Source organism: Coregonus clupeaformis, chromosome 7 (assembly GCF_020615455.1).
Source record: "Coregonus clupeaformis isolate EN_2021a chromosome 7, ASM2061545v1, whole genome shotgun sequence".
Taxonomy (NCBI): Eukaryota; Metazoa; Chordata; class Actinopteri; order Salmoniformes; family Salmonidae; genus Coregonus; species Coregonus clupeaformis.
In genome coordinates this window covers 30,493,013-30,520,605 of record NC_059198.1, presented here as the reverse complement: position 1 = coordinate 30,520,605, position 27,593 = coordinate 30,493,013, and the positions used below count along the sequence as shown (strand labels likewise).

At 41.9% G+C, this 27,593-nt stretch overlaps 1 protein-coding gene across 2 annotated transcripts in view; it reads left to right on the top strand.

Moving 5' to 3' along the window:
- The first annotated feature begins 2,570 nt into the window (after positions 1-2,570).
- The window catches only part of LOC121569718 (corticotropin-releasing factor receptor 1-like), a 152,816-nt gene continuing 127,793 nt past the window's right edge, over positions 2,571-27,593 (top strand). For both annotated transcript variants that reach the window (XR_006001378.1, XM_041880867.2), the window contains exon 1: positions 2,571-3,640. Coding sequence is in view for 1 of the 2 variants with exons in the window: in XM_041880867.2 (XP_041736801.1) it covers positions 3,617-3,640 (24 nt within the window). In the remaining variant the exon portion in view is untranslated. The remainder of the gene's footprint in view (positions 3,641-27,593) is intronic.

The window sequence follows — 27,593 nt, the reverse complement described above, 5'->3', positions numbered from 1 at the left end:
TCTTTGCCTCGCAAAGCTAACTCAAACACTCCGCAAAACTTCACACACTGGATTAGCCGGCTGAGGATGTGGCGGTTCTTGCTAATGTCGTAGTAAATATATTTGTTATAGTGAATATGGAATATGATATGTTGAGTAAAATGTTGTGCTAAGATCTATTTAGGTCAGGAGCTGGTTATAAGTTCTGTTCCTATCCAATAACAATGGACAAAAGGGTCCTATCTTGTCAGCCTTGTCAGCAGGTGGCCAAGGACAACACCCACGCCATAGGCCTCTCAGTTCTTCCAACTCACGAGTTCTTGCTCTGAGGACACACACACACACAAACACACACACACACACATCATCACTGTTAAACACACACACACACACACACACATCATCACTGTTAAACACACACACACACACAAAAATCCCCTCTCTTAGGCTGAACATTTGAAGACAGAGAACCCGACTCAGAGCCAATGCAACAGTGACAGTAGCCTGCAGGGGACCTCGCACAACTCATCAGGACCAATCAGAAGATCAGAACTACTAGATTGAACCTACTTCATTTATTGCATAAAATGTCTGCACACAATGTTTCGGGGCTCTCTTCAGATAATAATAATAATAATAATAATAATAATATGTCATTTAGCAGACGCTTTTATCCAAAGCGACTTACAGTCATGCGTGCATACATTTTTGTGTATGGGTGGTCCCGGGGATCGAACCCACTACCTTGGCGTTACAAGCACCATGCTCTACCAGCTGAGCTACAGAAAGTGGATACTCATGGATGCGCATTGCAATTGTAAAATGTCAACACAATTGGAGACACCACGTCATTTTTGGAGACATGTTATTGACAGTAAACTATTGTAGATGCGACTGCTAACTAACTAAAACATTTTAGCTGGCTAGCTAATCATCTTAGCTAAATGTGGGGCAAACAATTCAGTTATTTACCGTTAATTTGAGGGATTGGGGTGAAAGAAATCGAGTTACATAGTGATACTTTACGATATACTGTATTGACAATATCGCAATATTTTTTGCGCTAGTTGGCTGTACCTGCACCAAAACACCATTATTGTTCCTTCATAGCTTGTTCTCAATCTTTTCACATTGGGAGCCAATTTGTTTTCAGCACTTTTATTTCCATGACTGATCAAAACTCGTTCTCATGGCTTTCTGATCCCTCTGCAACAGACATATGGTGCGCAATAAAATCACAGTATCGAATCGCAATACGTATAGAATCATGAGACTCGCAATGCTGATGCATATATCTTATCGTGAGGTTCCTGGCAATTCCCAGCCCAAGTTCATTTGCCACAACAAATCTCTTCGCTAGCAAACGCGATGTCTTCTCCAAAACGGCAATGTGTCTCCAGCAATGTTTACTTTTTTTGACGTTCTATGGCATCTCCACTTTCCAAGCATATATGACCACATGTAATATTTTGGTAAGTGATGCAAATAGTGAACTATGTAGGGCCAGGATGTAAAATATATGTAGCTGCAGCAATTTCTCTTATCTGATATGGTAAGTAATGGGGCTTAATTTATAGCTCCCTAAGAGTTTGACGAACGGGTCCGTGAACGCGATTCCAGATATATTTACCTCTGAATAAACTGCCTTTATTACACCATATCCACATCCAGTAAACTTGTGATTATCAACACTAACCTCATCGTTGTGGCGGCGGACAGCTAGCCTGTATCCCTCGTCATCCAGTTGAGTGAGTGGCAATGTCTTTTTTCGTTCGTACCAATTTTTGGAAAATCCTCGGGTGTAGGACTTTCCGCCTTTAGTAGAAACCTGTTGAATTATTAAATTTGGTCTGGGAGGTCCTAATTGTTTCGTTGCCAATTTATCTTCATTTGTTCGCCGACAAAAAGGAAATTATTTCAAACAATCCACTCTTTTCTCAGTTACGTTCATGGTTACGTAACGTATGACGAAAGCGCGTAAGTGCAAGCCCACAGACACCCATTGAGATTGTATTGAAGGCTCTGAAATTTGAAAAAAATAGATTTTACATGGGAGTCTATGACAGAAGTTCTGGGCGATTTTCAATCTGACTGAAATCGCCCCAAAAGGGGGTGGAGCCATTTGAAGCACGACTTTAGCCTGATTCGACATTTAGTGGCAGTGTGGCACTGTGGCAGATCAGACGTATAGATTACAACACTGATAACTACTGTTGCCGTGATATAATTGATTAGAAAAAAAATCCCTTCCTTTTCCCGTTTGGCAGTGCGTCGCCCATATCGCCCTATTGAACAGGCCGTCCCTGGACATGGGTCTACAGCTTTCAAGGGGGCTTCAGCGGGCCTATTTGGCAAATGATTGCTTTCATTGAACCATATCACAGCTTCACAGATATACATTTTCCTGCTCCCTGCAGTTGGTGTGTACCCTTGGACATAAATTGAGGACCATGTCTAACATGTAGTTTTGATAAAGTTAAAGTGGAATGCAAGTTAATTTGCTCTCAGGAGGAAAAACAAAAGTGAAGAGAGGAGAGCAGTAAAGTGTGCAGTGACGTAGGATAGTCTATACGATCGCATGCTGGAGTTTGTACTATTTGCCTATGGAGGCTGAGAGAGCAGCACCGCAAACAAAATATTTCAAATTCTGAAAGGGGTCGGTCGGACTGCAGTGAAGTAGAATCGGAGCTGAAACACACCAAGAGCGAGAAAGACTGTGGACCGGCACTGAGTTAAGAGGTTAAGAGGATACCCGTGTAGTTTTGTCAAACACATCAGATTAGGCGATTTCTGAAGCTGAGCCTCCTCCCTTTTCACTTTTAGAAGGCAGTGGACAGCTTTTAATTCATGCTATCTTTTTCCTCGGAGACAGGACTGTGGTGTATGTTGCCTAGCTATTATAAGTTAAATTGTATTTTGGATAAGTTAGCATTGAGAAAATAAATATTGGCGCACCTGACCAGTCGCACATCGGAAAAACAATACATGAGAGGACTGTTATGAAGAGGGATTTAGAAAGGACGATGCAAAGGCTGTCAACGCTTTGAAGTTGGAAACCCGAACGCAATTTCTGACCGAATTTCAATAGGCCCACTGAATTAATTACTGGATACCGCGGACGGAACCTGTGGTGTTCGTTGTATTTACATGGAGAACAAGAGTTATTTACATGTAGGCTATTATTAAAACCACGCAAAACGCAGAAACCTGGAAAGTCCATTCACCGGAATATATATCGGTGTAATACAGAAGGAAATAAACTACTATTGATCTACATGATACAACAAATATTTCCGAAGAGACGTTTGAATTTCCTCTGAAATGGACTGACATCGGTCAAACCAAACATATCTCGATAAGATATAATGACCGGCAATTTAGAAGCTGCGTTATGAAATAAATGAACATTTTACGCAAACACTTTATTGGGACTTCAGAGTTGAGAAAATGCATAACGATAAGTAACTGACAGTTGGTGTTTCATGTGTGCAAGATTCATTCTGAAAGTGGTGTGATATCCTCTCTTGTGAGGATTGAGCATCCGTACTCCGGTACCGGAGGCATCTCGTGGTAACACGGTAGCTGCGGGAAGGCAGGAGTGCAGTTTGGAGATATCAGCAAATAAACGCACAGAAAAATGTGGCTGCGAATTCTTCCCCAGGTATGTCAGGTGCATGCGAGATGCTTTTTAAAATGATTGTTGTTAACAGCTATGTTGTAAAAGTTGGTATTGTTGTCTCAGCTGAGCTTTTAGGCTCTCACTGCTTGGGACTTTGATGTGTTATTTTCTTTTTTTAATCAATTCATATCAGATTGTATGTGTCACATGCGCCGAATTGAACTGGTGTAGACTTTACCATGAAATTCTTGCTTAAGAGCCCTTCCCAACGATGCAGAGTTTAAAAATAATAATACAAATAAAATAGTAACACAAGGAATAAAATAAAATACTCAAGAATGGAGCTATATACAGAGAGAAGCCTACCAGATCAGTTTGCAGATGTACGAGGTATTTAAGGTAGATATGTACATGAGGGCAGGGTAAAGTGACTAGGCATCAGGATAGATAATAATAGGAGTAAAATAAGGAACAGTACCAGCAGAAAATGATGAATGTAAAAGTGTGTGTGTGCAGTAAGTGTGTGCGTGTTTTTCGTTTACAACTCCTGTAAAGAACAATATCTAGTGAATAATATAACTTCAAATGCAGGTTATTTTGGCACTGGAGCTCTCGAGCACTACTAACTATTATGATTAAAGGGGATATTGCTTAATATTATTATATATGGTGTTTTTGTTGATTCATTCACTTGGCTTGTATTCAAGAATACCCATTCCAGGATTCTTAAAATAGCCTAATGACAGAGATAACTTGTTGTCACCTAAATCAAAGTTTAGCTATATTCTACAACAGCATTCGGATCTTAATTTGAATGTATAGGCTAATAACAGATAATCCCTTCAGATAATTATTCTCTCTAAGCCGAGACCTTGAAACTGAGATATCCCTTTCTCTAAACAAGGTTCTGGGTGTACTGCCAAATTGCAGATACTGATAGTGAGGATTCGTTCAATCAGTCACTTGCATGAACACAGAAATTGTTTTATAGAAAAGCACAAACATAAATATTTCCATCACACCGGATAATAGGGCAATGCGTAAACGCAATTACGCGTAGATAATACTGAGACATGAAATATTGCAAATATCAAATCAAATTGTATTTGTCACATGCGCCTTGCTGTAAAATGCTTAATTACAAACCCTTAACCAACAATGCAGTTTTAAGAAAAACAAGAGTTAAGAAAAATATATACTAAATAAAGTAAAGTATAAAATAAGAGCAACAATAAAATAACAATAACGAGGCTATATACATATGTGCGGGGGTACAGGTTAGTCAAGGTAATTGAGGTAATATGTACATGTAGGTATGGGTAAAGTGACTATGCATAGATAATAGATAATAAACAGCGAGTAGCAGCAGCGGGGGTCAATGCAAATAGTCCGGGTAGCCACTTGATTAGCTGTTCAGCAGTCTTATGGCTTGGGGGTAGAAGCTGTTAAGAAGCTTTTTGGACCCAGACTTGGTGCTCCAGTACCGCTTGCCATGCGGTAACAGAGAGACCAGTCAATGACTAGGGTGGCTGGAGTCTTTGACCATTTTTAGGGCCTTCCTCTGATACCGCCTGGTATAGATTGTTTTATAGAAAAGCACAAACATAAATATTTCCATCACAGAGAGACCAGTCACCTACCAGTACCCAGACTTGGTGCTCCAGTACCGCTTGCCATGCGGTAACAGAGAGACCAGTCAATGACTAGGGTGGCTGGAGTCTTTGACCATTTTTAGGGCCTTCCTCTGATACCGCCTGGTATAGAGGTCCTGGATGGCAGGAAGCTTGGCCCTACTGATGTACTGGGCCGTACGCACTGCTCTCTGTAGTGCCTTGTGGTCAGAGACCGAGCAGTTGCCATATCAGGGGGTGATGCAACCAGTCAGGATGCTTTCGATGGTGCAGCTGTATAACTTTTTGAGGATCTGAGGACCCATGCCAAATCTTTTCGGTCTCCTGTCTCATCGTTGTTGGTGATCAGGCCTACGACCGTTGTGTCGTAGGCAAACTTAATGATGGTGTTGGAGTCATGCTTGGCCACGCAGTCATGGGTGAACAGGGAGTACAGGAGGGGACTAAGCATGCACCCCTGAGGGGCTCCCGTGTTGAGGATCAGCGTGGCAGATGTGTTGTTGCCTACCCTTACCACCTGGGAGCGGCCCATCAGGATGTCCAGGATCCAGTTGCAGAGGGAGGTGTTTAGTCCCAGGGTCCTTAGCTTAGTGATGAGCTTTGAGGGCAATATGGTGTTGAACGCTGAACTGTAGTCAATTAACCGCATTCTCACGTAGGTTTTCCAATAGAGATTGCGTCATCTGTGGATCTGTTGGGGCGGTATGCAAATTGGAGTGGGTCTAGGTTTTCTAGGATGATGGTGTTGTTGTGAGCCATGACAAGCCTTTCAAAGCACCTTATGGCTACAGACGTGAGTGCTACGGGTCGGTAGTCATTTAGGCAGGTTACCTTGGTGTTCTTGGGCACAGGGACTATGGTGGTCTGCTTGAAACATGTAGGTATTACAGACTCGGCCAGGGACAGGTTGAAAATGTCATTGAAGACACTTGCCAGTTGGTCAGCGCATGCTCGGAGTACACGTCCTGGTAATACGTCTGGCCCTGCGACCTTGTGAATGTTGACCTGTTTAAAGTTCTTACTCACATCGGCCACAGCGAGCGTGTCGTCCGGAACAGCTGCTGTTCTCATGCATGCTTCAGTGTTGTTTGCCTCGAAGCACGCATAGAAGTCATTTAAATCGTCTGGTAGGCTTGTGTCACTCGGCAGCTCGCGGCTGGGCTTCCCTTTGTGATATGACTCAGCAGTGGCACAAGTGTATTCAATTTAATTTAAATTCATAGGAGACACATGGCTGTTGGCCACAGCCTTTGGGATCAATCTTTCAGCCAATCTTGGGTGTTTTTGTGGCTCGCCTGATTTAGCCTAACTCAGGAGAAGATTACGCATTGTCATTACACGGTTGAGTGAGGCTCAAATCTAAATCGGTTGGATTAAATGTGCCTGTTTTCTTATACAATCATCACATCCGCATAGCCTACATAACCTATGCAGATTGAAAGCACCAACAGCAACAAAACAACTATTCAGCCCTTGCATAGACCTACTACTTGTATGGGATTATTCATTCTTGAATGCGTGAAGTTGGAGAGGTTTGGCACCTCGCCGCATAGCGCACTGCATTTTGATACTATAAATCAGAATACAAACACTAAAAATAAGCTTCTTCGAACCATTGACATTGCCGACAAATGCCAAGCCTCTATATTCTCATTGTTGTCACTTCTTGATGAAAGTCTTTTGCCACAACTTGTGGCCAAAATGAATGATTTAAGCTGTGCAGAGTGATAGAGTTGACAGCTTTACAAAAGACTGCACAAGTGTATAAAGAAAGAAGGCTTACACAGTGGAAACCCAGGGCAGAGAAACAAAGCCTTCTAATTCTGCATGGAACATAAATTATCCATTTGTTCTGTTGTGTAAAGCAAGGGTTACCCATGCAATACCTCATGACAAAGAGCAGCGAATAGGGAAAGGTTGGCACATTTTGTTCCATGCATACCTAATGTTTACGCGGAAGATGTTTGGCTTACAGGCACTTGTGTATCTGGTGTATGCATATGATCATACCTTCTTTGTGCAGTATTTTCAAAGCAGTATCAACAGAGACACCACAATGCATTGAGAATCAAACTCATGCAGGTGCAGTAGGGCATTCATTTCTTCACAGGCACCGCCTGTGAATTACACTAATCCTATATTGCTTGAGGTAAGTCTGGCACTTGTCCAATGGAGAGAGAGGAGGGAACACTACCCAGGGATATGAGGTGAAGTGATTGACAGTTTTAAATGCAGTGAGGATTGGCATTCTAATTAAAGCAGAAAAGACAACCTGGACAATGAGGAAGTGAAAATGCAAATAAATCCAACTATGCATATCTGATTGCAGATCAATCATCCAGCTAGACAACATGCAAATTATCAGATCACTTTTATTTTTGACTGGGCAACCATCCCATGTCTATATGATTCATTTGATATGTTAATTTGATGACGTTAAAGTGAATCACCAACATAATGTCATTTTTATACTCCATTTGCCTTGCAGACAAACTGTCTGACTCTGTAAAAAATGTTTTGCTGTCAACCAAACGATACATACATCAGGAAATCTGTTCCTAAGTATTCCCATGCATAAATAGAGGTTATCGTAACCCAATGTAATCAAGGTTTGAAATAATTTTATTTTTGTCAAATACTATTTGGGCTTCTTGCTGTCAACACTCAGACATAAGTTACAAACTAAGCATTTACAAACTAAGCATTTGTGTTTAGTGAGTCTGCCACATAAGAGGCAGTAGGGATAACCAGGGATGTTCTCTCTATGTGTGTGAATTGGACAATTTTCCTGTCCCAAATGTAACGAGTACTTTTGGGTGTCAGGGAAAATGTATGGGAAAATGTATGGAGTAAAAAGTACATTATTTTCTATAGGAATGTAGTGGAGTAAAAGTAAACGTTGTTAAAAAATATAAATAGTAAAGTAAAGTACAGATACCCCCCAAAAACTACTTTACTTAAGTACTTTACACCACTGAGGTGCTGAATATATGTGTGTAGATAGCAGGGTGACATTTGGATGGGTTTCCCTTAACACCAGGAGCTGCCACTGTGGGGAATATGATACATCTGTGTGACTGTGAACTGCGCCGGCGACCTTTACCACAGCCATGTGTCTCGTTGACTACCTATATGGCATACGTGCATTTACACTATGGCTTGACCTTTCAAGACGCATAATGTGCGTCCTTCTCTCCCGACTCCCATCACCTATAAAGCCATCTATTGTATATCATGGCTGCATATGAAATGTTACACTATTCCCTGTATAGTGCACTATACCAAACGGCTGGCTATACGTTGATGATAAAGTATGTGTTTGACTCCGCAAGGCTGAAATCCTCGAAAGTGCTTGCATCAGCAGCTCCACTTGAACATATGAATCAATGGTAACTAGGTTGCCAGCACACACATATTTTAAAGCCCACATTTCCCAAGCCAAGGTGACTGTACTGATTGCTGCAGATAGGGTGATGCTTGAGAACTTCTATCAGTCAAAGTGTGAAGCCCAGTAATGAACCAATATCCCACTATACAGTATGTCATACTGGGCTATACTATAGGTGAGGCTGCCAGTTGTATCTATCAGTACAGTTAGGAGTCTATTACAGTGGATATGGGAATGCAGTGTTTGCTCTGCAGGATTGGACATTTATCAGAAGTACAGGTTATCTCTGTTAAGGGTCAGGTGGGAGGGGTTGAAGGCCAGAGGGGGGCGCCCTTCTATCTGGTCAGGGTCATGTTCAGTAGAGCATAGCGTAGCAAACCGTAGCAAACTGTTTTGCTACTTAGTGTTCTTATTGGACAAGTTCAGGTACAGTAGTACCTCCCAGTTTCACTTCATTTAGAAAATTGTTCCCCCTAATGAACAGGACCCTGGTCATGCACAGCCCTGAACCTATCGCATTGATGGATAGCTCAATGTCACTCATCAGGACTAGAGTGCTGCAGCAGCTTTTAGTAGATGTTTCCTCGTCTATCCCATGAGAAATCTATGATACTTCTGTGCAATTGGTGCCAAGGTATAGCAAGCAACTGGAGGATAAATTTTAACCACTTGTTTTGATTGAGTCACAGGATATCAGGCTTCTTTAGACCACAAGATCTAAAATCCTTATAAAAATAGATATAAAGTAGAAATTAGATATGGATTGCAATACATACATTCAGTGTTCCTCAAACCAATACAATGTGTAAAAATAAAATTAAGCGAAAAGATATGTCACAACACATCACATAGACTGATGGATTAAGTTGTACCGGTAGTAGTTGCAGTCTTTGGTTAACTACATATTCATTGCCTCCTTTGTAAATTCATTCTATAAAAAAGATAACCAAATCGGAGGACATGACATTAAGTACCAAAGGTAATCAGTTTTAGATCAAATGCGGATGATAACTCCTTTGCTTTTCCTCTCCCTAAGCCCCTTACCACATGAGCCCTGTAAAATTCTCAGAAAAAGGGTCTGATCAGTTTCAAGTGAAACCCCATTACCTTGGCTTTAAAAGCAGTGGCAGAGTTGACAGAGAGCTGGGTATTTAAAGGCGCAATCTGAGATTCAAACAAAAACAAAGCAGCCACCACTTTTTATAATGTAAAAATGTATTCACCATTCCCAGATTGCCCCTTTAATAGAATGAAGGAAATAATTCCTGGCAAGCCAAACTGCGATCCAACTGCTGGCTTGCATGGCTGTTCTTTATTTTACTACATCACACTATACTCACAGACACATGTATAGAAGCACTTAAAGACACTGTAGGAGCACTCACTGGTTACGTCCCAAGTGGCACCCTATTCCAAAAGGGTCCAAATGGCTGTTAAAAGTAGTGCACTATGTAGGGAATAGGGTACAATTTGGGACGCACCAACTCTCTCTCTTGTTTCCATAGGGTTGTTGTAAGAATGATATGTCAGTCATACGTGCTGTGAAAAGAGGTGGTTGGGTAGACGGTGGTGTAATAACCTGGTTACATAGAGATGATGCAGTTGTGGCTATATTGTAACAAGGTCTTAACTGGTGTTTGTAGGTATACTGAATAGATTAGAAATGGGCCACACTGTATATTTGACCTTAGATAAAGCAGCACTGCAGCATTGGAAAATAACTGTTAGAGATTGCATAGCACAGGGCTGAAGGGAATGATTCACAGACAGTGATATCTAATGTAAAGATAATTCCAAACTGTGCATTGACTATTAAAATTGAACTGGTAAAAATGGTAAAACTGGTAACCCAGAAACTCATGGAATAACACGGACACCATTCCCGATCATTATCTGTCTCTATCTATTCCTATTTTATTTTCCTATTTCATACTTCATGCTTTACTGTGACCGTCCATAATCTGAATCTGATTGGTTTACTCTTCATGTTGTTAAGGTTTAGTGATGGGGCGTTGCCGGTAGATAGAACGATACAGAGATGATTTTGTCATTGTGAAACTGGACATCACAGGATATTCGCTGTCTAGTCCTTACTTAACTAAACATGGCTTATTCAAATAAATACCAAAGCAATAAAGAGACTATTTCTGGACAAATGTAATCTTTTATTTTTTTTCAAATGCCAGCCATTGTTGAGTTGTAGACTGTCTAACTAATTAATTTATTGTGTAGTCTATTTTCAGTACAAGACTCAATGGCTATAAACCTAGAGTCTAAGGGATAACAGTCTCATAATGTCTGAATAGGAATCTATGGGCCAGTTTCCCAGACCCAGATTAAGTATTCCCCTGGACTACAAACCACGTTCAATGGAATTTCTGTTTCATTTGAAAGTAGGCTTAATCCAGGTCTGGGAAACCGCCCCATGCCTTTTTCAAAACATAATTGCTTCATGATTCTTAAATAGCTCTTGAGTTGGAGAGTGCGTAAACACAATAAATTGTAAGTTCGTTCATACTCTCGTATGTCCATATCGAACCCTTTCTGCTTTGACCACAAAGCTATATGCAGTGTGTATCATCCAGGTATTTTATCCCGTTAGAGACATACAGTGCCTTCAGAAAGTATTCACACCTAGGGATGTTGCGGTGACCGTATTACCGCCACACCGGCAGTCACGAGTCATTAAGGCAGTCAAATTCCACATGACCGTTTAGTCAGGGTAATTAGGCTTCTCCAAGCTCTGATGCTGCTGCTGGTCATTAGTAGCCTACCAAACTTGCTAACTGCCTGGTACTCAGAACTATTTTGTCCCTCTAATCACTCTGACATCAATGCAAATGTGTTTGAAAATCTAATCAAACACTTCATGAGAGCCCATGAGCTCATGTTGCACAACATTTCTGTAGGCTATGCAATTGCGCTAATGAATAGACGAGGATCCCATCAGCTTTCTATAGTCTAGGCCTACTATATTTATTTCTCAACGTTGCTAATTTTAAGCACATTGCTTATATTTACAACAGGAGTATAGCCTACCTGGCTGGCATGGAAATAAACCACGGGGAAAAGCGTCCTCCATTCGCTATGTAAGTGCGTAGATTACATGTATTTTTTCCCGTTCCCTGTTTCGTTACAGGTGCATGAAAACGGTCCATTCTAAATCAAAACAAATGTCACACATATATTATTTAGTATATGTAAAGACAATATTAAATAAAGAATAGTCTGATGGGTGACAATATTAGCTTGTGAATTATATATTATCACTTGTGAATGACTTTTTCGAATCATAGTCGCACACCTCATGTAGCCTAGCCCATAGGCCTATATGTTTTAATAAGGTTTGTATCACAACTAAAGTGGCCAAATAACTTCAAAAAATTAAGCACATGAATCCACTTTACAAGGGGTGTAGAGCCTAACTGACATATATACGCAACACGTGAGTTTCAAGTTTGGGGAAGATAATTTTCAACATAAAAATGCACCTTTATAATAAAAGCATTACATGCATAATTGCATTTGCGGTCACTTTTGATAATGGTGTTTTAAACTAAACGTTCTGATCTGTTGTATCAGCCACATTGCATAAAAAAGTTTTTTTGATGCTAGTGGTTGTATTAATTTGGGATCTATCGCATCCCACAACTGTCCCAGACTTCGTTTGGAATATTTATTTCTCGCACAGAATAGAATAGGTTGACTTTTGTACTATGGGGGATAGTAGATTGACAGGCTAGTGCTTTTGCTGTTCTTTAGGCCTAGTCATCTTGTTGGCTGACGAAAAGTAAATGTTGACAGTTCTTCGAATATCTTCAATATGCACCTCGGAATTGGATAAGGAAGCGCAGTTGCGTCCCTGATGTGTCTGTCTTCACTTGTAGCCTGTGAGAAAGACCCGATCACGTGACTGAGAGCCATGTGAGTGAGAGGAGCTTCGGATTGCGCAGCACACTCAGGGAGAAGGGCACAACGCAGCACTCCGGGCCACAAAAGGCATGGATTTCTTTAGGGTGCATTACGGCCACAAAGGGGATGCCGCCATGAAATTCGAGGCATTATCAAGTGCTTGTCAAATTGTGAATGAGAGACTATTGGAGTGTGTACAGCCTGCGCAAAAAAACAAAGCAGAGCTCATGCCTTTTCAAGCAACTTTTTTCAAAACATTATTAGAGTCTCATCATGCAGCCTTACAATGTATTAAAATCAAAACATATAGGCCAACGTTTGTAGAACAACTAAGGTTACATTAATAACTCTAAATTAAGCATATAGGAGTACATATTTCTTTGTTAACCGCTCAACACAGAATAGCCGCATGTGCGCACTCCCTCAAATCGTTTGGAGAAAATATTTATATTTTATTCAGCTTTGTTCAATTGTATTCTTCATACTATAAGATAATATAAAATAATGCTATGGTATTACAAGCAAATCTTCTCTGCTAAATGAACTAGTGTAGCCCACAGCCATTGGGCACAGCCACATCAGGACCTAACATAAGGACAACTCAGAGTATGCTATTATTTTATTCTGAAATAGACTAAATTTTCTTCATATCATGCTTCTTTAGACCTGTCTAAAATAAGTAATGGATTTATTGTGAAGGTGTAGACTATATTACATGGATTTATTATACTTTTTTAAATGGCTTGTAGGCTATGTGCTGAAGCCAGGTGATGCTAAATGTGTTTATGTTAATTTACGATCAATTACCGTGAGACCGACAGTTATTTGCTGGACAATCACCGGCTGACAAAATTTTGTGACCGCCACAGCCCTATTCACACCCCTTGGCTTTTTCCACATTTTGTTGTATGAGCCTGAATTTAATATGGATTAAATTGAGATTTTGTGTCACTGATCTAGACACAATACCCCATAATGTCAAAGTGGAATTTTGTTTGTAATTCTTTGTGAAAAAACTAAATAATTTAAAGCTAAAATGTTTTGAGTCAATAAGTATTCAACTCCTTTGTTATAGCAAGCCTAAATACGTTCAGTAAAAAAATGTGCTTAACAAATCACATGATAAGTTTCATGGACTCATTCCGTGTTCATTAATAGTGTTTGAAAAGATTGTTGAATAACTACCCAATCTCTATACCCCACTCATACAATTATCTGTAAGGTCTCTCAATCAAGTAGTGAGTTTCAAGCACAGATTTAGCCACGAAGGCCAGTGCTTCACAAAGAAGGGCACTGTTTGGTAGATGTGTAAAAAATTAATAATAAGCAGACACTGAATATCCCTTTGAGCATGGTGAAGTTATTAGGCTTTGGATGGTTGATCAATACACCCAATCACTACAAAGATACAAGCGTCCTTCCTAACTCAGTTGCCGGAGAGGAAGGAAACTGCTTTGGGATTTCACCATGAGGCTAATGGTGATTTAAAGTTACAGAGTTTAATGGTGGTGATATGAAAAAACTGAGGATGGATCAACAACATTGTAGTTACTCTACAATACTGACCTAAATGACAGACTGAAAAGAAGGAAGCCTGTACAGAATAAAAATATTACAAAACATGAATCCTGTTTGCAACAAGGCACTTAAGTGCAAAAAATTGGCTAATAATTGTTTTGTCCTGAATACAAAGCGTTATGTTTGGAGCAAATCCATAACAACACATCACTGACTATCACTCTTCATATTTTCAAGCATGGTGTTGGCTGCATCATGTTATGGGTATGCTTGTCATCGGCAAGGACTAGGGTATTTTTGTGATAAAAAGAAACGGAATAGCACAGGCACAATCACAATCTTAAAGGAAAACCTGGTTCAGTCTGCTTTCCAACAGACACTGGGAGACAAATACACCTTTCAGCAAGACAATAACCTAAAACACAAGGCCAAATCTACTCTAGAGTTGCTTACCAAGATGACATTGAATATTCCTGAATGGCCTAGCTACAGTTTTGACTTAAATCAGCTTGAAAATCAATGGCAAGACATGAAAATGGCAATCTAACAATGATCAATAATCAACTTGACAGAGCTTGAAGAATTTTTAAAAGCATAATGGGCAAATATTGTACAATCCAGGTGTGCAAAGCTCTTAGAGACTTACCCCAAAAGACTCACAGCTGTAATTACCGCCAAAAGTGCTTCTACAAAGTATTGACTCGGGTGTGAATACTTATGTAAATGATATATCTTTGTATTTCAAATACATGTTTTCACTTTGTTATTATGGGGTATTCTGTGTAGATGGGTGAGAAAAAAACGATTTAATAAAATTTTGAATTCAGGCTGTAACGAAACAAAATGTGAAATAAGTCAAGGGGTATGAATACTTTCTGAAGGCACTGTACTAATTCAGGGGGACTTTTTCTTTGAGTCCCATGCAGTTTAAAGCTTGCCAAGGTTTTTTGGTAGACTAACTATTAGGAGAATTCTTTCCCAACTACGCTTCCGTAGCCGATATAACTCAGGGGAGGACAAAGGCAGCACATTCTCTCCATACCTGTACCGGTGTTTCACCCGAGCCAATTCACCACTCAAATCTGCATATTAATTAAATGAAATTGCACAGTCTACGGTGGTTTGAGAGCAGCGGGTAACAGGGGGCGGTGCCATAACAAAGCTCTGGGGAGCCAACCATAGTTTGGTTGACTTCTCCGATAAGTTACTTAAATTAAGTTACTGTATGATTTGTTTTTGCCGAGAACAAACTCACCTATATCAGTGTCCCACTTAAAGCTAACACAAACTCATCAAAGGAATTGTTTGCGGTTCCCAAAAGGATTATGTTGTTTCTTTTTCCTTTTGTTTGATCAGAGGACTGCAGTGTAGTTGGAGAACAGAATTGGATGCTTTTGTTGGTTTGTTGTGTTTATTTGTGGAGGTTTTGTATTTCTATTATCAGTGCAATTACATAGCCTCTAAGCAGCTCACAAATTAGCTAATTAGGAAAGGAATCGGGAGATATTTATGATGCAGGGCGAAAAGACACTATAGTAGTAGTACACTCAGTAGTCTGTAAATAACAAGCCTTTTCACTCAGTTGTTATTGATGTGAACTATACTGTACAAAAATATAAAAGCAATATGCAACATTTTCTAAGATTTCACTGCGTTACAGTTCATATAATGAAATCAGTTAATTGAAATAAATAAATTAGGCCCTAATCTATGGATTTCACATGACTGGGCAGGGGTGCAGCCATGGGTGGGCCTGGGAGGACATAGGCCCACCCACTGGGGAGCCAGGCCCAGCCAATCAGAATTGAGTTTTTCTCCACAAAAGGGCTTAATTATAGACATAAATACTCCTCCGCAATGGAGGAGTATTTATCTTGGCAAAGGAGAAATGCTCACTAACAGGGATATAAACAAATTTGTGCACAAAACTTGAGAGAAATAAGCTTTTTGTATGTATGGAAAATGTCTGTGATTTTTTTATTTCAGCTCATGAAATATGGGACCAAGACTTTACATGTTGCATTAATATTTTTGCTCAGTGTAATTGTGAACAACTATAGGGAGTAACTAACAAGAGGTACTTTTACAAGTTCAATGTGTTCTTTTTGTTGTTCTTCTTGTTCTTCTTACTTGCTTTTCCAATTTACTCCAACTTCTACTGTGTATATAGAATGGTTTATTTCAAATTCAACATTACAAAGTATCGATGGCAGCTGATGCTGAATTGTTTGACACAATTCACATAAATACAATATGCACAAGCAAATCATCAACACAATTAAAACGGCAACTTTAAAGTACATTTATTTTAGGTACAGTGTAAAGACAAGAGCTCTCCCACACCACATGTCCCTGCAAAAATTACCTTAATGACCTAATATCAGCAGACAGCATTTTTGCTTCAGCCAAATTGAAAATTAAACGCTTTTAAAATATCTACAAATGTTTGAATCATTGCATTAAAGTGTGAAACACTATGTGCAATATGGTTTAGATGAAACGGTATAGTTTCAATTGCTATCCTTATTTAGTTTGTCTAGATACTATGGTATTTACGGTATGTCAATAGCTGCACTCACATATGAAGCAGGAATGTAGCTTTGGCCACATCACATCCAAGGCTAGTATAAACAGAAAAGTTGCACATCTGATGTTGAAGAGAGATAGATCTCACTAAACATTTTACTAATGTAAATGGCCCCTAAGTCTTCACTATGCTACACACTCTTCCCTCCATTTTGCTCTCTTTCTTTCCCTCTCCCTCTCTCCCCTTGTCTCTCTCTCCCCCTCCATCTCTGCTGTAATGTTTATGGTGCACTGTGGATTGTCCAGAGGCCTGATAACCCATGCTTGGTCAGGCCGTAAACACTGGCCTCCTACCACGACAGAGTGGCATATTTACGGTCCTGTGAGTGGGGACTCCCGGCATCTGTCGCAGGCTCGAGGTGCCTAGGATATGCAGGAAGTCAAGTGGAATCGTTTGAATCCATGTTTTGTTCCCTCGTTTCACAATTTTTCAGAGAGACTGCACCTATCCAGATGAACATCATCATTTAGTTTCTCCAGAGGAAAGACATAAAAAAATGCAAAGGAGAGAATCAGTCTGTATGGGGCATGACCAATTTTATCCACGTACTATTCCATGTCTGATTTATTTGAACATGTACTAGTACAATCACCTCCATTCCCAAACATGCACATGCACACATACAAATGCACACATATGCAAGCACAAACGCAGACCTGCACACGCATGCGCACACACACACACACACACACACACACACACACACACACACACACACACACACACACGAGGGGCTGCATTAAAATTATAGAGTAGGGAGATGTACGCAAGAAGGAGGTGCACTAAGCCTTTTTACCGCCATCCTTGATACAAGCTTGAGCATCCTCCATAGAGACAGCAGCTCCTCGCCGTTCCTTGCTAGAGCTGGCATAAAATATATTGACTTGCTGGGCTACCATAGGAGCCGGTGTCATTCTCATTTATCACAATTAACAACCCTACAGCAGCGATACCAGCCCAGAATTAACCGCAACTGCAAGGTCACGTGAAGAGGCTAAGTCAAGAGGCATACCCAAATGGCACCTTATTCCCTATGTAGTGCACTACTTTTGACCACAGCCCATAGGGGACGCAGAATAATGATTGATCAGACAGTCCCCCCTCAGAGGGTATCAAAATTGGAAGAAATAGGGATAGGGTTCTCTCATATAATTTTTTGATGCCCTGGTGCCCTCAGTAGCTATCCCACTGTGTGAGAGGAAGTTTCTTTTTGGACAGTAGTGTGTGTGGTGCAGTGCTTGCACTCACTATCACACACTCTCTCTCTCTCTCTCTCTCTCTCTCTCTCTCTCTCTCTCTCTCTCTCTCTCTCTCTCTCTCTCTCTCTCTCTCTCTCTCTCTCTCTCTCTCTCTCTCTCTCTCTCTCTCTCTCTCTCTCTCTCTCTCTCTCCCCTTCCTCTCTGTCTTCCCCTGTGATAATAAGGCAGGGTAAACAGTGGAGCGTCATAATGCCCTGCTTGTATAAACAGCATTAGAGCCTTAAACAGAACAGAGCTGCTGCTGAGGCTGTAGCACCACTAGTAGATCAGGCAGTCTGGCAGGCAGAGTATCAGATCAGGCAGCCTGGCAGGCAAAAGGCACAGTGCCTGAGACAACATGGCCATCCTGCTGAGAAGAAAGGCAGGCAAACACGCCAGACAGGGTCTCTTCATCCAGCACCCACCCATATTGATGGGCATCAGTGACAAGGGTCTGTCCTCGTTACTTACGCCCACGGAGCACGGACCCCATCATCCTCTGTGCCTGTTAGTTAGTTAGTTAGTCAGCTTGCCATGGCACCTGTGGTGCTGGTTGTCTATCTATCTATAATTTCGAAACAGGTGGGTGGATGAACACAAATTACAGTACAGCCCTGCTGTGAGGGTGGAGGTAGCTGGTGTTTTGTCAGGCGTTGAATGAATGGAGAGATGTGATTGTACCTGGCGCCGACGAGGATGGCGGCTCTTAGGAAACTTTGCGGTACCCTCCAAGCTCATCATTAAGCTCGAGGCCCTGGGTCTGAACCCCGCCCTGTGCAACTGGGTCCTGGACTTCTTGACGGGCCGCCCCCAGGTGGTGAAGGTAGGAAACAACATCTCCACTTCGCTGATCCTCAACACTGGGGCCCCACAAGGGTGCGTGCTCAGCCCCCTCCTGTACTCCCTGTTCACCCATGACTGCGTGGCCAAGCACGCCTACAACTCAATTATCAAGTTTGCAGACGACACAACAGTAGTAGGCTTGATTACCAACAATGACGAGACTGCCTACAGGGAGGAGGTGAGGGCTCTGGGAGTGTGGTGCCAGGAACATAACCTCTCACTCAACGTCAACAAAACAAAGTAGATGATCGTGGACTTCAGGAAACAGCAGAGGGTGCACCCCCCTATCCACATCGACGGGACCGCAGTGGAGAAGGTGGAAAGCTTCAAGTTCCTTGGCGTACACATCACCGACAAACTGAAATAGTCCACCCACGCAGATAGTGTGGTGAAGAAGGCGCAACATAGCCTCTTCAACCTCAGGAGGCTGAAGAAATTTGGCTTGGCACCTAAAACCCTCACAAACCTTTACAGATGCACAATTGAGAGCATCCTGTCGGGCTGTATCACAGCCTGTTATGGCAACTGCACCGCCCGCAACCGCAGGGCTCTCCAGAGGGTGGTGCGGTCTGCCAGAAGGATTACCGGGGGCAAACAACCCGCCCTCCAAGACACATACAGCACCCGATGTCACAGGAAGGCCAAAAAGATCATCAAGGACAACAACCACCCGAGCCACTGCCTGTTCCCCCCGCTATCATCCAGAAGGCGAGGTCAGTACAGGTGCATCAAAGCTGGGACCGAGAGAATGAAAAACAGCTTCTATCTCAAGGCCATCAGACTGTTAAATAGCCATCACTAGCACATTAGAGGCTGCTGCTGCCTATTGAAATCACTGGCCACTTTAAGAAATGGAACACAAGTCACTTTAATAATGTTTACATATCTTGCACTACTCATCTCATATGTATATACTGTATTCTTTTCTATAATATTCTACTGTATCTTAGTCCATGCCGCTCTGTCATTGCTTGTCCATATATGTATATATTCTTAAATTTTATTCCTTACTAGATTTGTGTGTATAGGGTATATGTTGTGAAATTGTTAGATATTACTTGTTAGATATTACTGCACTGTTGGAGGTAGAAGCACAAGCATTTCGCTACACCCGCAATAACGTCTGCTAAACACGTGTATGTGACAAATACAATTTGATTTGATTTTGATTTGATTTGATTTGGTAGATATAGGTCTACTAATTGTCTTCCTAAGTGTTTGACCCTCATGGCCCGCAGCATGGTGCTTGCCTGCCTGTCACTGAGGTCTGCTGAGACTCCATGGCTGAGGAGAACAGATGCTTGGCCACTGAAATATGCCATAGGGAGAATGTCGGGGGTCCACTTTCAGCTGGCAGTTTCAGGTTGTGTCTGTCATCCCCCGGCCCCGGCTTACCTCCAGATATCAATGTGTTTTTCGCTAGACAGCCATCCTAGATTTACTCTAGCTTCCCTAGCTGTGCCTGTGAAAGCAATCATCAGTACAGGATGCACAGCAGGCAAAGTCTTTGCATTCTCCTGAAGCTCAAAGTCTTCTGTGTGTTAATCTTTTTCATTGCTGTATGCTTCCTGCTCTGTTGGGGTACTCAACAAAAAATCTGCGAGGCTTCTGTTTGAAATGTGGGAGGTTGGAACAAACTTGGAGATATCTGGTAGTTGAACAAACAAGGCATTCATCACTGTCTACTCGCGTTGTTTTTCTTTCACTCCCTCTCCCCCATTCGTTGTAATATATTGTTTGTTGGGTCTGGTAGAGGGACACCAAGTTCTGCATCCCATCGCTCATGTCGCAGGACCGGCAAGGCTGCAAAGCCTAATGAAATAATGGTGCTGCACACTGTCTTTTTATGGGCTCGTTCACAATTTGTCGTCATTGCAGTAGACATTGTTGTCTTTTATATATGCTGCAACCTTTTCTTTGTCATCGTGCCATTCCCATTTGTGTTTCCTAACTTAAAAGATAAAGCCAAATTGCCCAGCAATGGGACAATAACACTTTTCTGAATCTCAATCTCAAATGATGCCATTTGAAAAACCGCCGCTGAGGCTGCAAAACGCAACACAGAGAGCATGATGGAAAATGTATTCACGGGCGGTTGACAGTGCCGTCTTGTTCCATATCGCAAAATGCAATGTAAGTCTTCTCCTGACTGTTGCATGTTTGAGCCCCGAGTTCACCTGCTTTGTCACACACCATGGAGGAATTAACAGCTTATGTCCGTGGCTAGCACAACCGCTAACGCTAGCCTGGAGGAAGATTTGTGCAGTGACCGTGGAGATTTGATTATGTACTAGGAGAGAGACAGAGAGAGAGGCAGAAAGAGGCAGAGATAGAGAGAGATGGAGATACAGAAAGAGAGAGAGAGGGAGGCAGAGAAAGAGAGAGAGAGAGAGAGAGAGAGAGAGAGAGAGAGAGAGAGAGAGAGAGAGAGAGAGAGAGAGAGAGAGAGAGGCTGTTTAAAATGACTGGAATGTCCTGCATCGCCAGGAGACTGAGACCAAGGTGGAAAGTTTAAATCCTTGTCGTAATTTGAAAGCACCTTTGTCTCTACTCTTTCCCCTTCGGAGGTGTTTATAGTGGTTGTTAAAATTTGATCTGCCCTCAGGCCAAGATCATGAAAACTAATTTAAGTGTGTGGCCAGACCAAAGTGACTTGGCGGAAAATGTCCAACTTACTGTAGTTTACCTCACCACCACATCCTCTCCCAGGTGATCTTCACCTCCAACACTCTAGCAAGCCACTCAACCATCAAAAGGCCTTCAGTCTAAGTTAGAATATACCAACCTTTAGCCATTTCTCTCCCCAAGTGGCATTATTGACTTGGTTTTTTAGAATACATTTTTGAGAAGATTTTGGAACCACAAACTCTTCCGGTTTGATTCATTTCAGAAGTTCTGCCTAGACAGCTGCTGAATGTCAAGCAGGTTCCCTTTTCCTGCTGGTCCCAGACTATCAACTCATTCACGGTGAGCAGCCTGCTCACTTTAGATAAGTGAAGCTCAGACACTATAGCTAAGACGGCAGCCGCTCCTCATGGGCCACCAAGGCAGCCAGAGGCACCTTACCCTCGACAGCTGGAGGAGGTAGTGGCTGCAAGGTCTGCGTCCCAATGGCACCCTATTCACTATATATAGCACTATGGGTTCTGATCGAAAGTAGTGCACTATATAGGAAATAGGGTGCCATTTGGGACACAGACAATAAGTCCCCCTCTCATCCCGACCAATCCTTACCACTTTGATATGATAGGAGAACAGAGTAAATGCTGAGCCAAGAGAGGAGATAAATGGAGGGTAAGGGTCGTCTCGAGTTTGATGTGGCTGATGGGGCCGTTAGCCAGGGGTGTGTGTGTGTGTGTGTGTGTGGGAGGGAGGGAGTCTCTAGCACCTGTCATCAGCCACTCAAAGATCTGCACAGTGACAGCAACATCCACTTACATGGGCCAACGTTGGCCACACTTCCACTCCCTATCCCAGCTGTCAAGCTTCAAGAAGGCCCGGTCCCTGGCTCTGGAGATAAAGAGGGGGAAGGATAAGGGTGGCCAACAGCCCTGCAGCCAGGGGAAGACATATGTCGACGGAGACCTCCGTGGTCGTTAAACCAATTTGCTGCTTCTGAGTCCATTACCTTCCACTCTACAGCTCTACAGCTGTATTGCACCGGCTTCCACTGATTTCTTCTCTCTCTCCCCATCCAAACATCATCATCCGGCATTGCAGACTAGTATGGCTGGAGGAGGTTGTTAGGATGTGTGCTCTTCTACATCATAGGCTAAAGTAGAGATGAATAATAAAGGGGCTTTTGGAATCCTTTGAGAGTGGAAAGTGATTGGGTTCTAATGGGAAGAATAGGTATTTGGATTTCAAGTGTACATATCAAAATGAGGTATTAAGTATTTGGATGAAGTGTACAAAGCAACATATGCGACCATTACTGCCGTTCGCTCTTCTACATCTTGGGCTGGAGTGGAGCTGAGATATTTATTCAACAAACGGCTTGTGGAATCCTTTGATTGGGAAATCATTCTAATGGGAACATTATGTATTTGGATTTAGTGTACATAGCAACATATGGGACTCTCTTTACCACTGGTCTCCTAATGTCCATGTGAGGAAATGTATACATTTCATTTGGACAAATAAGGACAAGGGGGCATTGTTGTTACCAAATGCCATTGGACGAAGATTTGTTGCTACCACATTTGATAAGTGGAGGCTCCTCAGACGAGCAACGGGAAACATAAAAATTCCAGGCATATGTGTTGTTAGTGGCTATGACGTAGGGTTCAGCCAGGAGTTGATGGACAGTCGGAAGAGAGAATGAAATGGTAGGATGGACATCCCAGCTTCAAGTGGTGTCAGATTTCACACCCTGCTTCACACAGGCAGAAGAATCAGGGCTACCGCTCAATGCAAGCTATTTTGATCTACTGTGTCCACAGATCAATTTATAAGCTAAAATGTTGGTTGGAACCGGTACCAGAACCACTCAGGTCCCCTGAACAAGGGACTTTACATTTAAGGGGCTTATTCATTTATTGCCACCGGGGCCTGCCGGTGTAACTGCTAAACTGCTTGCTGACTGTACACTGTACTGCATGATTGCATGAACGCGTTAGTTCTAGAAGCTATGTTGACTATGACGTTTGCTTATATGGTGACAACAATGTACTTTCATTCATAGGCTAGGTTGTAGCAACCTCATGATGGGTATAGGTAACATTTGAGTATCATGTAGTAGTCTAAACCTATCAATGTTGCATTGAGCTGGGTGAATGGAATATGAATGTGTGATGAGGTGATGTCGAAGGAGTCAGGCGCAGGATGGTAAATCACAGAATAACAGGCTTTATTCCGCAACCACAGAGTTACGCAGTAAAGCGTCAAAAACACTCCAGTGCGTAAAACAGGCGCTCTGGAAAATACAAGGCACACGGGGAAATATCCCGGCGATACAAAATACAAGGAGCTCCACCGAGCTTCACTATCCTCCAACATAAGCAATCACACAAAAAGAGAAGGTGGCAGAGGGAACACTTATACAGGTACTGATGAGGGGATATGAACCAGGTGTGTGTAATAAACAATAAAAAAACTAATGGAATGATGAGATGAGGAGCGGCAGTGGCTAGAATGCCGGTGACGACGAACGCCGAAGCCTGCCCGAACAAAGAGAGGTGGCAGTTTCGGAGGAAGTTGTGACAGAATGACAGTCATCCAATATGCTTTAATAGAAATATGTCCATGCTCATAAAAACAATAGTCGTCCTTCCTCATCTTAAACGGCACCGACCGCCACTGCATCTGATTGTTGGAGGACAGAGAAAATAGGAATCAAAGTAAGATTGACAGATCAATACCAAAGCTGTTAGAGACGTTTATCTACATGAAGGTTACGTCTAAAATGATAACTGTAGACTGAAAGGAAGCCCTGTTTACCAGCAAAGCAAAGAACACCCTTTGAGCTTAGCTGGGCTATAGGTAATATTGATGCCCTGTGGGGCATTTCATGTCCGAGGAGACTATATTCATCTTTGCTTTTTATGCTGCTGTCAATATATTCTTCTTACTTTAAGGTGCATCATCAGCAACTTTCCACGAGAGTGGATTAAGTAACTGCCCTATGCGTGAAACACTGACCCATATAAGCACTGAGGTTCTTATGAGAAAGGCCTTGAACTGGTTTAGAGTATGATGCAATTGATCAAAAGTTAAATTCCCCTTTCATCCTAAAACCCCCAGAGTATAATCAAAGTCTAATGTGTCTAAGGGTCTGTTTGTCAGGCTTATCTGTCATGCTAGCCTAGCCTAATTGTAGCTAGCTTGCATACTGGCGGCCGGCACTTAAATCTCAATATAATGGAGTCTGCCAATGGTAGCAATTAAACTGTGACAGGGCAGTACAATTTGTCACAGGGAAAATATGATCAAATATGATAGGGGTTTGTATGACGTTAGACTTTCTGCTGTCACAGGCTCTCTGAAAAACATCAAAGTAGTGAGTAAGCTGTTACTACAGAGTAGCTAAGTATGCTAGCCATGGATGACTGACCTGCAAGACTAGTAGCCTTTGCCATCACCAAGGACCTATAAACAATATTATTAGCATTTGGCACTTTTATTTCCATGTCTTTTTGAATTTTTATTTGTTTTGGCTAATGATGCAAAGAAGGCAAACAGCTTTTATTTGGTCTGCATCTGAGCACTGAACTATTTCACCATTTGGTAGTATGGTTCAAACTGAGTCTGGGGGCTCAGTTCTGTGTATAACAATTGCAAATAACTTCTAATAGGGAAGTAGTTCTGTTTGTATTTCAAAGCTGCTTTCTTGTTAGCTATCAGATGGAGATGGAGTACATTCTCAAAGCATGAGTCTTGAGTTGTTGTTGGTTATACATTTTAATTACCCAAACAAAGGCAGCCTAATTATTCATAGGTTACATTTATATTGGAAAGAGGAACAAGCTCCATCTGTAATAGAAAAACTGATTAGCACATTTCCTTTGATGTGCATGACCTCAAACCAGCAGTTTTATAATTGTCACGGTTTCGGCCGAGGCTGCTCCTCCTCCTTGTTCGGGCAGGCTTCGGCGGTCGTCGTCCCCGGAGTACTAGCTATCACGTTTGATGTTTTCGCTGTCTGTTGGTTTTGTCTGATTGTGTACACCTGTGTCCTGTTTAGTTGATTATGTCCTCTATAAGTTTCCCGTTTGGTTAGTTTTGTGTTGTGTGTTATTGTTCGCCTGTCATCAGGTCGGCTCGTTGTTTGTTTGTTGTTTTCCCTGTCGTCGCACTGTACTGTTTTCGTGCGCCTGGGAATTCTAGCATTTTGCGCATTGTTTGCGCATCGTCCGCCTCTTGTTTGTTTTGAGGCCAGTGTTTTGTATAGTTTTGGTCGTGTTCAGTAAAGTATTGGACTGAGCTTCTGTGTCTGCGTTTGACTCCTTCACCACATCTACCTCAGCCGTTGTGACAATAATTACCGTTAGTGCATGAAGTATACTGTAGGTTTGGATGAGATCAAGGACAAAGACCTACCAAATTACTACAATGGCAATGCAAATACTGCTTTTGACAGTTAAGTTTTGAACAATGGACACATGAGGGAGGCATATATATAATAACACGGGCATTTTATCAGATTTGGTTTTGACCATGACTAATCGATGCAGTATTTGCTCATTTAAAAATGTCACCTTTAATCAGGCTTAATGTGGTGGAAGCAATTTAAAGTCTTCATAGCTATGGGTCGTATAGCACATTAATGAATGTCAATATAATTAAATTGAGTCTCCGCCATATTAACTTAGTGCCACAACTATAGTGCCACACTAATAAGGTGTCTCTGATACCACTGAAGAAATCATCGCTCTTGTACTCCTTGAAGTGGAGGATCACAAATGGGCATGTTACAAGTGAATACAACACACATACAGCCACAAACACCAACGCAGTATACTGAGATACTAGAAAACATTAAGAGCACCTTCCTAATATTGAATTGCCTTTTGCCCTCAGAACAGCCTCAATTCATCGGGGCAAGGACTCTACAAGGTGTCGTAAGCGTTCCATAGGGATGCTGGCCCATGTTGACTCCAATGCTTCCCACTGTTGTGTCAAGTTGGCAAGATGTCCTTTGGGTGGTGGACCATTCTTGATACACATGGAAAACTGTTGAACATGTGGTCCTCTGTAGCTCAGCTGGTAGAGCACGGCGCTTGTAACGCCAAGGTAGTGGGTTCGATCCCCGGGACCACCCATACACAAAATGTATGCACGCATGACTGTAAGTCGCTTTGGATAAAAGCGTCTGCTAAATGGCATATTATTATTATTTATTATTACCCAGCAGCATTACAGTTTGTACCACAAACCAGTGCACCTGGCACCTAGTACCATACCCCAGTCAAAGGCACTTAAATATTTTGTCTTGCCCATTAATCCTCTGAATGGCACACATACACAATCCATGTCTCAATTGTCTCAAGGCTTAAAAATCCTTCTTTAACCGGTCTCCTCCCCTTCATCTACACTGATTGAAGTGGATTTAACGAATGACATCAATAAGGGATCATAGCTTTCACCTGGATTCACCTGGTCAGTCTATGTCATGGAAAGAGCAGGTGTTCTTAATGTTTTGTATACTCAGTGTATATCTCCCATCAAGAAATTATTCAAATAGATTGAATGAGGACAAGTATATTATAGAAGAAGTCAATTGAAGTATATATTGATGCATTATAATGTCTCACGTGTCAATGGAGAGTGAGTTAATGGAGACCATGCGTTCTACAGACTCATGCCATACACACTTTCTCTCACGCATCACTACTGTCTCACACACACAAGCGCTTGTGCGCACTCACACAGAGAAGAGAGAGAAAGAGAGAGCACTACTGCAGCAGCCAGCGATGCTCCCAAACCCATTCATTATGGCAGGGGGGAAATTAAGAGCAATTCGCTCCCCCCATCCATTTGAAGTATAAATAAGTAATGTGCTAGCCACTTAGCGTGAGGGAGTTCAATCATATTATATACTGTATCTTGAATGTGAGAGGTGGGACATCACTTGTGTGCGTTGATAAAAAAAGATATGACACATTTCCCCAGAAGAGATCGGTTAAGTGTGTGTGTGTGTGTGTGTGTGTGTGTGTTTGAGTATGTGTTTGTGTGTTTATGTGTTTGTTTGGCTCTCATTAGCTGCAGCACAAGCCTTTCGTTTAGCAAGCACTTACTCATCACTCTTTATAAAGCAATACAGACATTGCCCTTGGTAACATCATCTTCCCATGTGTAAAGTTGATTACAATGTTAAAAACGATTGTTTTTCTCTTGTTACTAACTTGACCTAGCATTTCAAATTCCACCCTGAATTCAG